A 13050-nucleotide genomic window follows, 5' to 3' on the forward strand; every position below is an offset into this window, starting at 1 on the left:
GCTACAGTGAGGCTAAAAACAGAGTTCATATGATGTTTTTTGAAACAACTTTTTATGTCGCGGCTGCAGCACACTTGGATCACTACGGATGAGCAGTATGGAGATACTTTGTGGATTCAATTTTGTGTTCTTGGACGTTAGTCTGGGGCGCCATCTGCCATTAGGTGTGCTGGCTGCTCCACCCGCCGATCTCCGCAAGGGATGTGAGGACTCTAAAACTTCACCAGGGCCTCCGTCGGCATATGGGTGAGTAGATAATGGCTGAATTTTCATTTTTGGGTGCACTATCCCTTTAACTTACACTACGCTGTCTCAACAATCTCCAGCGGTACTGCTCTGTTCTGTCCATATCTGTAAGTTTAAAGAAGATGTGTATAAATACGGATGAAATGAACACAGAGTATGGACAGGAGACTCCACCCATGTCCATATACGTATCTAATGTTGAGCATAAATGAGCCCTAATGTGTCACGCCCGTCATGCCTCTTTTGCTTCTGGAATGCTGTCATGCAACCTAAAATTACACACTGAGGCAGCATGTTACCGCCATTGTTTAGTAATGTGTAAAAAAGCAAAGGCAGTGTAATGAAGGGACTTCGTAGTGTAGTTTGTTGTATGTTTTGTGGCTCTATCGTGAATAATGTAATGCTGATTAAAGGTCCAGTGGGTAGGATTAAGGGGGCATCTATTGGCAGAAATGGTATATAATATTCAATATTCAAACTATGTTTTCATTAGTTTATAATCACCTGAAACTAAATATTGTTGTGCTTTGTTACCTTAGAATGGGCTCTTTATATCTCAATACACGGTGGGTCTTCGCCTACAGAGTCCATTATGTTCTACAGTAGTCCAGAAAGGACTAATCAAACACTTGGTCTAGATAAAACCATTTGCGATGACCACCATAATTCTTCCAAACGCTTGGCACACAGGAGAAGCTTCAGCTCTGCAATCCCACAGCTAGATGCCACTAAATCTTACACACTGGACCTTTAAAGGTTTAGAGGATTGGTGACTTTGCATCATTTGCATTATCACTTTTTACAGTGAAAGCCTGTGCAACATGTATCACTTTCTACAAAGTGCAATATCTGTGATAACCCATCATACAGGACAAACATCCCTCTTATTTTTCAAGGGTGTAGTAACACACTCACCTGGCCCTTCAGGCGCACGTCGTCCCAGGCCCTCAGCTCTGGTACCCTGTGCGGGAAGCCCAAACCCTTCTCAAATGGCTGGGTACCTCTGAAGTGGCCCCGTAAGATCTCTGAGTGCCCCATGTCCCTCACAGGCTGGAGCAAGGCTTCCTGGGACACACGGGACTGGTCTCCATCCACAGCGTTACATACTGATGATATCATGGTGTCCATGGCCTGCCTGGGTTTGGGCTGACTGCCCACCCAGGCCTGTGTAGGGTCAGTGACAGGGATCCACCCCGGGCCTGTCTGTTCCTGCAGGTAGGAAAGGAAAGAGCCTCCACTGCCTCCGTTTCCACTGTTACCTGACCTGGAGGGAGAGAACAGATCAATGTGGAGATGGTACACACACTGTACATGCTTACTCCAAGGAAAGTAAAACAACTTATCATAAATCCTTAGTGGTCATTTCCTCCGCAAAAAGAAAAAAAAAAACAGTTCTTCACTGACATTTACTGACATGCAGTAAAGATTAATGAGATGTTAGCACAGATCTATTGTTTTATTGGTAAGACTGTAACTTTGTCACCTGAGAGGCAGACAGAGGTCTGACTCACCTGTCTCCATTCCGGTCTGCAACACAGCTCAGACCAGGTGACTCACTCAGCCGAGCATACACCCTTTGCTGTCCTGCAACAAGACAAAGCCCTTCCTCTGAGCCCGTCCCTCCTCCTCCTCCTCCTCCTCCAGCTCCATCTCCACCAGTCGTACTGGTGAGTGCTGATACCTCCGAACTTGCCTCTGACCCCTGACCATTGTTCAGCCCGTTAAGATTCATCCCAGCAATGGTGCCCCCAAGCGAAGCTGGCGTGGCAGTGCTGAGCGAGTCAACGCCCATCTCTGAATCGTCTTCTGGAAGCTCAATGGAGCCACTCAGCACCCCACCCCCTCCGCTGGCTGCGCTGGCCTGACTAGCCGGCCGACCCAGACTTCCGTACGGCAACCCCAGCAGACCTTCTGAATCGTCAGCATTGCTGCACTCCAACGAAGAGTCCTCCACGGGCACCAGGGACGGGCTGTTGCCTGAGGGCCACACCTGCACATCAGACATCTCCATGAGGGTGTCTTCTTCTGTGGTGGCAATGGGTGCACAGTCCAGACTTGAGACTTCCTGCCAGTAAGGCTCAGCGCCCAGCGGGGAGGGCAGGCTGTACTGCATGGAGGCCGGTGAGAGAAGCTCGTCCTGTGCGAGCCCATAACCTGGAGCGAGACAGAGAGAGGCACACTGACACCAGGCCCCCCGCCTCCCTCCCCACCTCACCCCCACAGCACCGGGACCCCGGGAGGGGGTAAGTGCCCCTGCCCAGGAGGTGGGCATCAAGGGGGGAAGTAGAGGAGGCTGAAGGGACAAATGGGAGGAATGGGGAAGGGGAGAGGGGAGGGCCAAGACAATAGGTGGTAGAAAAAAGGTGCAAGGAGCTCAGGACAAGAGAGCAAGGGCAGCTTTTAGAAGAGGGTTTGTCAAGCTCGTTCAGCCAGCGCTGACGGCGAAAGCAGCAGCGGCAGCAGCAGCAGACACAGCCGGACGGACTGAGAGACTGACACTTTGGTTGACCCAGCAGTGACTGATGCTGCTCTGCTGGCTGCCACCTGCAGGGAAACGGACAGGAATTAATGCCTCTGCCCCAATCCGGGGCTAGGACACACACCTGTCCAGCAGGGACACACACTTTATCACACATACACATGCCATTAACACCCTCGCTCACTCTCTCATACTGTCACACGCATTCACTCATACTCAGATATGCATGCATTCAAACCCACTCAAAGAACAGGCAGGTTAATATCGTTGTCAAGCTGGATAGCATGCACGCAGGCAATCTCACTCTCTCCTCACACACACACATCACCTCACTTCACACACTCTCTCATTAATACATATTTATTATAATGAATTCAATATAACAAGACCATACAAACATATATCCTACAGTACTGCTGACATTTATGCAAACACATACAGTAGACTTATTTTCCTTCTGTTGTGAGAGTCACATGGTTGCTGCCTCAAACATAGATTTGAATAAGTATTTCAAGTGCAGTCAAATCAATTTGTAATTTCGCACATTGCTAATGGGCTGTGGACTCAGGTCACTCCTTCAACTGTCCTCAACACCCTTTGTAACAATATATTTTTTGTGTAAAGGCAGACCTGGCATGATAGAGCATGATGTCACAGCAGCAGGATTTTATTTTTGAGGTAATAACTTTATATTGCACATAAAAGAAGAGAAATCCAGTTAAAGACTATGAAGAATCATAAAAACTGCCTTGTATCTGTCTTGATTCATACTAAATGAATTTCTCTGAAAATGACTAACTATCATGGAAATTAGATGAATAGTTTATGTAAAAATTCTGATGAATGGCAATGTAGGTAAAGCAAAGTGTGAGTGGCACTATGACTGTAACACCACAGGAAGCACATTAAATGCAGGATGAAACAGGAGATGTATTGCAGGGCATACAGAATGTGGATAAGAGCAAGACGAGGACACGGTTCACCTCCTGCATGAGAGAGGCTGACTGTATGTGTATAGTGTATAGTGTTGAGGAAGCTGTGCAGAACTGCAGGGTGTAACTTGATTCATTGTTGGCAGTGCTGCTGTTGAGTACTGCTGAGAGTGCAGGAGATATTTGTGACACCAAGCGGCCAGAAGGACCTCTCGTCCTACTTTCTGCTGTTTCTCTCAGTCTCTCAGCTTCAACTGCTGTTGCTTGTCTATAGAAACTAGTGATAAGAAATATATATATATATATATATATGTATATATTTAGTAAAGTGCTTTGCCATGTGAGGTTTAAAAAAAGAGCTGTAAAAGCAGCAGTGACCTTGACTCTAGAGTCTTTATATCTTATTGTACTGCCAGAGCAGAGAAGATGATGAGGAAACTGAGAAAGGATTTAATTATACGTTTAGAATAATAATTCCTTGTTCATTTGGGCCACAACAGAAGATTCAGAGTCAGGTTCCTTTAAAGGTGCAATGTAGAAGATTTGGTCAGAATTTCAGTTTAAGACATTTTTAAAAAAATAAACATACAAAATCAGCATAATGTGAAGAGGTAACAGTTTTGAGGTAATGTTGAAGCATGCGGCGTGTGGTCTGCCCACAGTCCAACATGAGAGGACAAAGAAGTTGAGCAGCCCAGAGGACTTGTAGTGATCGGACCAATATATCAGGTATCGGTGACTGGCTGAGTGCATCATAGGTTGTTTTTTTGGGTGACTCTTGTCATTTAATTTTGCTGATTTAATGGTCTGCCTCCAAAGAGCGAGGGAGAGCCCCTACTCAGCGTGTAGACGAAGACAGGGCGAAAAATGAACCAATTTTTTTTTTTTTGAATTCAGTGTTTTTGGATGAGTTAACAAGGCATTTAAGCTAACATCAGTCTTAGTTTGCTAAAAGAAATAAACTTGAGAAAGTGTACAGTTGTATTTTTCAGTTTAATAAGGAAAATAGGTTTAAGAATATTTCCTCTCTTGACATTTTATGAGTTTATTTTGTTTACTAAACTAAAAGAGCTAGAAGAGCTTGCACTTGTTGGCTTGAAAGTGAAATGCTGCCCCCAGTTTGGAGCATGTGGCCAGGCATTACAAATTGCACCTTTAAAGCTTAGGAGGGCTAATCACAAACACTTGATTGTCCTTGGCTTCACTTTAAATGCTGCTTAAATCTCTCAGTAATATAAGCTGCAGTAAATACATTTATAGTTTTAACAATATCACTAAAATCTAATCACAATGATGTCAAAATTTAACTGAAAACAACTGATCTTCTATTTTTCCTGTGAGTCCTCAAACAATTAGGAATGCTTACCATATTAGGAATGACTTGCAGATGAATATGTGAGTCATTAAACCTCTGTTCGGTATCTGATGAACAAGACAAAGTCTGTTTTAGAGGAAAAAACAACTGTAGTTTTGTACTACCTGCACATATTTCGCTTGCAAGTAAATGATGTGCGAGTTCAGGTGTGGTGTGTTTATGAAATTTTCTATTTTAAGACTTGAAGCAGTTTATTTCCTCCGCGGAGGTTGTGCTTTTGGTTCAGTTTGTTTGTTTGTCAGCAGGATTAAGGAAAAACTACCGGCCCAGCATTTATGAAACTTGGTGAAAGGGTGTAAGGAAGAATTCATTTAATTTTGGAGTGAATCCAAATCATGGCGTAGATAAATGAATTATTTTTCGCTTTCATTAAAAATGCAAAATAGGGCTGTTTGGCCTTGGCATACGCATTTACTTTCCAAGTTTCCTGCTAGCTGTGTTATGAATCAGTTTCTGGTGACAACAAAGAAACTACGACATGAGAATTGTTTCTTGCCATGATTTAGATAATGAAAGAGTTTGTCAGTTCTCTCTCTCTCCATGTTAGATGACGAGGCAATGATGGTGAAAGGAAGAGATGTGGAAAAAAAAAAGAAATTCTGAAAATGGGCAAGTGTGAAATATGAAAAATGACTACCTGACCCCCTAAATAAAAGACACAAACACAGAAAAACAAAGCAGTGAAGCTCACGTGAAAATACATATAAAGGAAATACAGTTTGTCCAGACACTTAAACACTGATACATGTATATATGGAGGACACAAAACACTCAGAGTATACACACATAAAGACGCTCACACAGATTCACTCACACAGACAAATTAATGAGTTTACATTAAACAATAAGCACATTTACAGTAATCAGAGGAACAATAACAAATTGACCCACGGACAACACTCACAAAGACATTAAAAACATATTTCACACAAAATAACCCATCAGATGGACCATTTACAGAAAATCAGTGACATACAAAACAACCACAACATTCATACATGAACAGAGCAGACGCAAGTCACAGTTCACAAAAAAAGGTCTGTGGCCTTTTTTACCCCCCTTGGGACAGATCACTGAGGAGGACGAGACAGACTGTATGGTCATTCTCAGTATGCATGCCGTGCACGAACACGTGTCTGTTGGTCAAGCAGCATTAAGTGCCAATGCAGCGTTTGAGTCGTCATCTCCAACAAGCCAGTGTTACTCCTGCCCCTCGTCCCAGTGTCTCCATGCAAACACAGGGGGAGATGAGCGATGAAAGTCAGTCTCATGCACATGCAGACAGGCAGGAGGGCAGGGGGAGAAGGGATGGGAAAAGAGGGAAAGGACAGAGTGGGAAAGATAGAAAAGAGGGGTAGCAAGAGAGGAAGAGGAATATAAAATAGGGTGATGGTCACAGACAGAAACAGCGAGAGAGAGCGAGGGTCACCTCCCCCCTCCCAGTGGGTGCTGAGTACACAGTCTGTGTGAGGGGTATCGGTCACAGAGCGGACACTTAAAAAGGTGGGGTTTTCAAGAGCACAAAAATAAAGAAAATGCACAACTAGTCGCAAAAAAAAGATAAAGATAAAGATGTGGGTCAGAGGTCAACATGAGGTCGGCATGAGGTCAGAGTTCGGAGAGGAGTGAGAAGGAGGAAGAGTAGGGCGGCTAGGCTGCAGATGACATGTCCAGAGAAACACAGAGAGAGGGACAGATTCACAGGAAATGAAAACAGGGCTCCCAAAAGGATATTCAACAACAGCCCTAAAGAGACTCAAACTACTCCCCATGCAGCCACAGGCAGAGAAAATTTATATGTCCTCTTGCAAAAGCCTAAAAGAAGAGGTCTATCATGACTGACTATATTTTATTTTTTGTTTCCTAACCTGGAAATGATCTTGAATAAACCTTCGAAATGTGCTTACCTACAATAGAGGTGCACTGGAACTATGAAGGAAAACTGATAAGTAAAATCCTACAGACATTGTTTTGACAAAAAGAGGGGAAGACAGGTGAAGACAGAGAAAGATAGAATTAAGGCTGCAGCGTAACTGATTCTTCTACTCTAGCAAATATGATGTCAGCTTCTTCCGTAAAACATCTTAAGTAAAAAAAAAAAAAAAAAAAAAACTCTACACAGGCTTTTTTTATATGGAGGACTGAACCTGACTTTAAGGAGCAGTTCTACATTTTGGGATATACGCTTATTTGCTTTTGTTGCAGATGGGTGAGATGAGAAGATCGATGCCACTCTTATATTTGTGCAGTAAATATGAAGTAGGGCTGTACCCGACTCAGATTTGGCTGTTCAATACGAATTTTGTACTGTTCATTTCCTTTAATCATGTAGAGTTTTCCAGTCTGAACTGGGTTCAGCTGAATGTTCAGTGTGACGGTGACATTCACTTAATAAACAACTATGCTAACAATGGGTCGAAAACATTTTGCCAACAGTAGATATCAAACAAAACCAGAGACTGTTTCATATTAAGTTGCTGTGAGCTGTAAGCTGTAAATTCACCATCTCTAAGCAAAAGGCAGAAGATAACGTCTCAGAGCCTTACAGTTCAAAGCCTCTCCTCCTCTGGGCAGCTGCCTCCATCTCACTCAGACTCACCCTGGGTCTGTGTCCGCAGCTGTCTGTACCTGAGAGCAGCTTAAAAGCACGGAGCGCTCACTCTGCAGCTACATCTTGAGAACCGAAATGTCCCTAGATGTAGCCGCACACTAACTGACAACAACAACAAAAAAAGACTGCTTAACTTGAAGGAATCTCAGTCAACTGAGGGGACTCTGAATGATAATTCGAAACTCCTACTTTTAGAGGACAAAGCTACCGCTAGCAGCCAGTTAGCTTAGCTTAAAGACTGGAAACTGTGGAAGGCAGCTAGCCTGGCTAGCCTGGTTAAGAAACCAGCTGAGACTCCAGGAAGTTACTGCTCCCAGACAAATATATTTTCCCACAGTTTCCAGTCTTTATGCTAAGCTAAACGTACCAGCTGCTTGTAGAAGCAGTAGCTTCATATTTACCCCACAGACATGACAGTGGTATCGATCTTCTTCAGCAAGAAAGTGAATTAGCATATTCCCCAAAATGTCAAACTATTTGTTTACCATGAAACGAAGGAATTACTCTGTGACATAAACAAACTATTAAATTTTTTTTTTATTTTGTCCTTCACTGTCCACCACAATATTTATGTCAAGGACGTGGCCTGATGATCTGATTTTTTTTCCATTTTGTTCATTTACTTAATGTATTTTTTGCCTAAATAGTCAGTTTTGGTCCTCCACTTGGGCGCGTGCCTTTACTTAATCCGTACAATAAATCATAAACCTCTTAAAACCCGTCACTGCGATCCCTGGGAGATTAGCAGACGACACAACATCCAGGTATTTAAAGCACCACCACGGTTTTTACGCAGAACGTCAAAGCAGGAACGGCCTTTGGGGGGCAGGTAGCGAGACAGATAGACAGACAAGACAGATACACGGTTATCAGATTCACTGCAGCTGTGATCTGAACATCTCCCTTTTCACCCTTTGACCCTCATGGCAGTAACTCTATGCATTGTTACATCTCTGAGTATTGCTCCAGTTTTCACAGAATCGGACCTGTCGCCTGTCAGACTGACTCATCATCTGCACTGGATACAGAGAGGAGAAGCCAGTCCAGTAGGAAGGGGAGCTCACACCAGTCCAGAGGTGAAAATGGAGTCAATAAGATGTAGGGTATGCATGTGTGAAGGAAACCATGAGGAAAAGGAGTAAAAGACTGAGGACTGACAATTGGTAAGGAGGTCAGTTAAGCTAGGCTATACTTACAGTATGATCTACGTGGGCCGATCATGTATGACAGTGTGTTGTTTTATAGACAAAATATCACTCTAAAATGTATTCCATCTATACTCTAAATACTCTAAATTCTGGCTGGTCTAATTCTTTAACATGCGAGCACAAAATAGAAACAACATCAATAATAACGCTAATAAAATTATAACTATGAATGATACTTAACTTATCTCTATGTGGAGTGTTTTGCTCAGAGGCTGTTCAGGAATGGGATGCTTGCAAACTCTGGAGATTCAGCATGTCATACTTTTTTTTCACTCTACTACATATTGAATAAAATCAAGGAGAAGTGTATAACCAAAGGCACTACAGAGGCTGTAGCACAGTAGGAGTGTCCTGAGTCCCTCTGCATGTTGCTGGGGTAAAGTCCTGCAAAAGTTTGACGTTTGTGGCAGCTTTCATACACAACAGCATCACGGGGGGGATTAAATAAGAAAGACACGGGGACATCAGACAGAAATTAGAGGGAAACACACTTCACTTTTCCTTCAGGGGATTTAAAGGGAGCGAGGAGGTTCGTTTATTGGAAAGATGGCTCAGGGTCAAGGCAGAAGGAACATGGGGAAAGGGCTGCATTGGGGGTAGTGGGGAGGGAGCTTACCATTGGTCATACCAGGGGAGAGGTTGTCTCTGTCGTTGTGTCGGCGTCTGCTGAGATCACGGGAGCCTTGTCTCGCGGGCTGAGGCGGCTGGCCCTCCAACATGTTGACTATGTCCATACGGTCGATACTCTTCAGAGCTGCGTACAAGCTCTCCACTGCAGTTAAGACGCGTGAAGGAGAGACACAAGCAGACAAGGAAAAAAGAGAAGGAGGGGAAGGGGATTCCCAGGACAAACAGCAACACCATTACAACATCATTCAGACTTTGACTGAAGAGGCAGAAAGTAGTGTAGATAAAGACATGAGGGGATGAGGGACATTTTCAGCAATCTCAGGCCGTGTCTACACATATACAGATATTTTTGTAAACTGATATTTTCCTCTATCTTTTGGCCTCTCGTCCACATGCAGTCTGAGTTTTAGGTCACTAAAACTGAGAGATTTTAAAACATGGCTACTTGAACAATTTAACCTTCTCGGTATGGAACGAATAGTTGATATTATCAGCAACACTACACACAATTCTGGAATTAACTGGGATAAGGTTTGGGAATGTGTTTCAGCCCTGTGTACCTGCAAATATTATTGACTAGTACTGAGCAGCTCTATGTGGGTCTATCTCAAGACCATGGCCACTTCTAGCAGACATTATGAAACTTAAATGAATGTGCACCCAGTTGTTACAAGTAACAATGTATAACATGTGCGTGAAGCATCCATGTCTCTGAAAATTTAGATGCTTCACATACACCTACCTACCCCTGGTAGCATGGAAGATTGATACAATCAGCATAGTCTCAAAGTGGGCATCCGAGATAAGTCACAAATTCAGTGTCTGATCAAATCTCTAAAATTTGTTTTGGGAGGTCACAGTGACCTTCGACCAACAAATTCTATCATCCATCCATTTTCAACCACTTATTCGAAGCCGGATTGCGGGGCAGCAGGGTGAACAAGCACCCCAGATGTCCCTCTCCCCAGCAACACTTTTCAGCTCCTCCTGGGGGACCCCGAGGCATTCCCAGGCCAGACAAGATATGTAATCCCTCCAGCGTGTTCTGGGTCTGACCCAGGGCCTTCTACCAGGAGGCATCCGGATCCGGATGTCTGAGCTCCTTACCCTTTCTCTAAGGATGAGCCCAGCCACCCTTCTTAGGAACCTCATTTTGGCCACCTGTATCTGCAACCTCATTCTTTCGGTCATTACCAATAGCTCTTGACAATGGGTGAGGGTTGGGACATAGATTGACCAGTAAATCGAAAGCTTCGCATTTCGGCTCAGTTCTCTCTTCACCACGATGATGCATCACTGCAGAACACAAGTTCTCTACAAATTTTAATCAGTTCATCCTTAAGTCCAAGAGGACCTTTGTGTCAAATTTAAAGAAATTCCCTGAGTTTTCTTGAGATATCACGTTCATGAGAATGGAATGGTGAAAACACGTGAAAACACAATGCCTTTGGCCACGGCTGTTGATGGCGCAGAGGCATAAAAATGGAGGAGGAAAATATTCATTTAAAAAAATATATGTATATGTGTAGAGAGGGCCTCAGATATCATATACTCACTCTTGGCCCTCTTGCCCTCGCGGGTGGCCCACAGGTTGAGCAGGGCAGAGCTCTGCTCCAGCAGCGAGTTCGGATTCTCCACACGGATCTTATTGATGTCATCCACGCTGAGCTGAAGCTCACGTGCCAACTCTGTATAGACAATGAGACGGAGAAGTTTAATTAAGTGGGGGAAATATTTACATCATTTCACCTGTGAGTCATGCTGTTATAGTGTACACAGTCTTGAAATGGCTCTCTGCTTCACAGTGGCTCTACCCAGAAGAGGCAGAATAGTCTGTCAAACAGCTACGGCTCTTGGCAGGAAAACAGGAAATAATTAGTTTCATTGGCTGGTTGCCATGTTAGAACTTAATCAGCAGCGAGCTAGGCAAGCTTGTCAGACATAAGGCAAACATGGATGGTTAACAACACATAAAAACAGATTCGGTATATTCTTGTTCACTCACCAGCCCAGCTCAGTCCCAACTGCTCTGCAATCACAGCCATCTTTAGCTCTGTCCTCTCCATGGCGCTCATTGATGCTGCACAAACCAGATTAAACTTACTATTTAATATCAGACTCTGTTAGAGCTAAGGTGGAGATTTTACTTGCAATGCAACACTCATTGATTCTGTATAAGGAAGACAGCTGCAGATTTATTTCATTTATAAGTGGGAGAGTGAGAGCCTCATACCCATAGCTGGTTCATTTAGGGCACTGTATCTTTCTCTTAAAGCCAGGGGGGTCAGGGTTCGCCTCCGGTCTTCACTCCCAACAATCTGTCAGTCACAAGCAAACAACAATGAAGCCTGTTATCTGAGTGAAAAATACTAGAACTAAATACAAAGACTAGGTATTGTTAAAAAATAATGACACCACTACCAATACCAGTGCCCTTAAAGTGAAAGTGATAGCACAGAGTACCTAAACTGCGTACCTTTTTGTTCTACTTCATTCGATACCAATCATGTGAATGTCTGCATAAGCTGTTGATATATAGATTTCAACAAACTGGCACTTAAAATAGTTGTCTTGCGAAAGCGTGCTGCCGTGGCAAACTAAGCTAATTTATGTTCTATGTTAAATAGGCTAAACAAACAAAAAAAAACAGCTGTATGCTACTAACCCATGGCATTGCTCAGATTGAACCCTTTGTAAAACCTGAACAAATACATGCAGAGAATGAACACCACAACTCTGTCCTTTATTATATAATGGCTGACGTTTCACTGTTTCCTGGAAATCCACTCTTCTTCGCCACTGTAAAACAGTAGTCTCCAGTGACTGCACAGTGCAACTTGCTGTGCAGGCTACTGTCTTAGAGTTGCTGAGAAGATCTGATTTCTGGGAAAACTGCCATTTGATCCAGGTGTGAAACTACTTTAAAGAAATTGGATAAGGTGGTATTGGATCAATGCATAGACTTGTGTACTTGCCAATACCCAATCCAGCTTTTAGGCAAGACGGGAGGCATTTCTGACACTGGTATCAGTATTGGTATCGAAACAACTCCCATCCCAACTAAAAATACTGTATGTGTCTTGTTAAGTTGAGAGCTTTACCTTGATACATGGAGGCATGGTTATGTTGAGGTTGCAGAGCACATGTTGACTGTCCTCATACTTGGTTGACTTGCGCAGGAAAGACAGAAATCCAGTGTGCTCTTTACTGCTGTCTCTCACCTTAGACACACAAACACAAGGAAAGCAATAAAGGCACATTCATACAGTTCAGCCAGGAACACTCTCCATAGATTTAACTATTTATTGCAACAAATGGCAATACAGTTATACATGGCTCTGATGGATCCACTCTTAACATGCTCCCTGGATCAGACAAGCAGCATGCTAAACCAGTACAGGGAGCGCAATGCAGAAAATCCTCCAGGGTGTACAAGAGTGGGCCCAAAGCAAGACATAAAATACCCTTTTAACTTTTAAGCCATGTTAGGACTGTGAATTAGGAAGGTGGAGGCTGGAGGAGGCAACGCTTTGCCAGCAGCAGCAGCAGCAGCAGCGGTGTGTGGCAGG

At 43.6% G+C, this 13050-nt stretch overlaps 1 protein-coding gene across 1 annotated transcript in view; it reads right to left on the reverse strand.

Moving 5' to 3' along the window:
* The window catches only part of ank1a (ankyrin 1, erythrocytic a), a 56875-nt gene that overhangs the window by 11361 nt on the left and 32464 nt on the right, over positions 1-13050 (reverse strand). Inside the window, exons 34-40 of the mRNA XM_050050138.1 lie at positions 12583-12702; positions 11715-11799; positions 11487-11561; positions 11038-11169; positions 9468-9623; positions 1758-2400; positions 1162-1510 (exon numbers count right to left, since the gene is read on the reverse strand). Coding sequence (XP_049906095.1) covers positions 1162-1510; positions 1758-2400; positions 9468-9623; positions 11038-11169; positions 11487-11561; positions 11715-11799; positions 12583-12702 — 1560 coding nt within the window. The remainder of the gene's footprint in view (positions 1-1161; positions 1511-1757; positions 2401-9467; positions 9624-11037; positions 11170-11486; positions 11562-11714; positions 11800-12582; positions 12703-13050) is intronic.

The sequence above is a fragment of the Epinephelus moara genome, chromosome 8, assembly GCF_006386435.1.
Source record: "Epinephelus moara isolate mb chromosome 8, YSFRI_EMoa_1.0, whole genome shotgun sequence".
In the NCBI taxonomy this organism is placed as follows: domain Eukaryota; kingdom Metazoa; phylum Chordata; class Actinopteri; order Perciformes; family Serranidae; genus Epinephelus; species Epinephelus moara.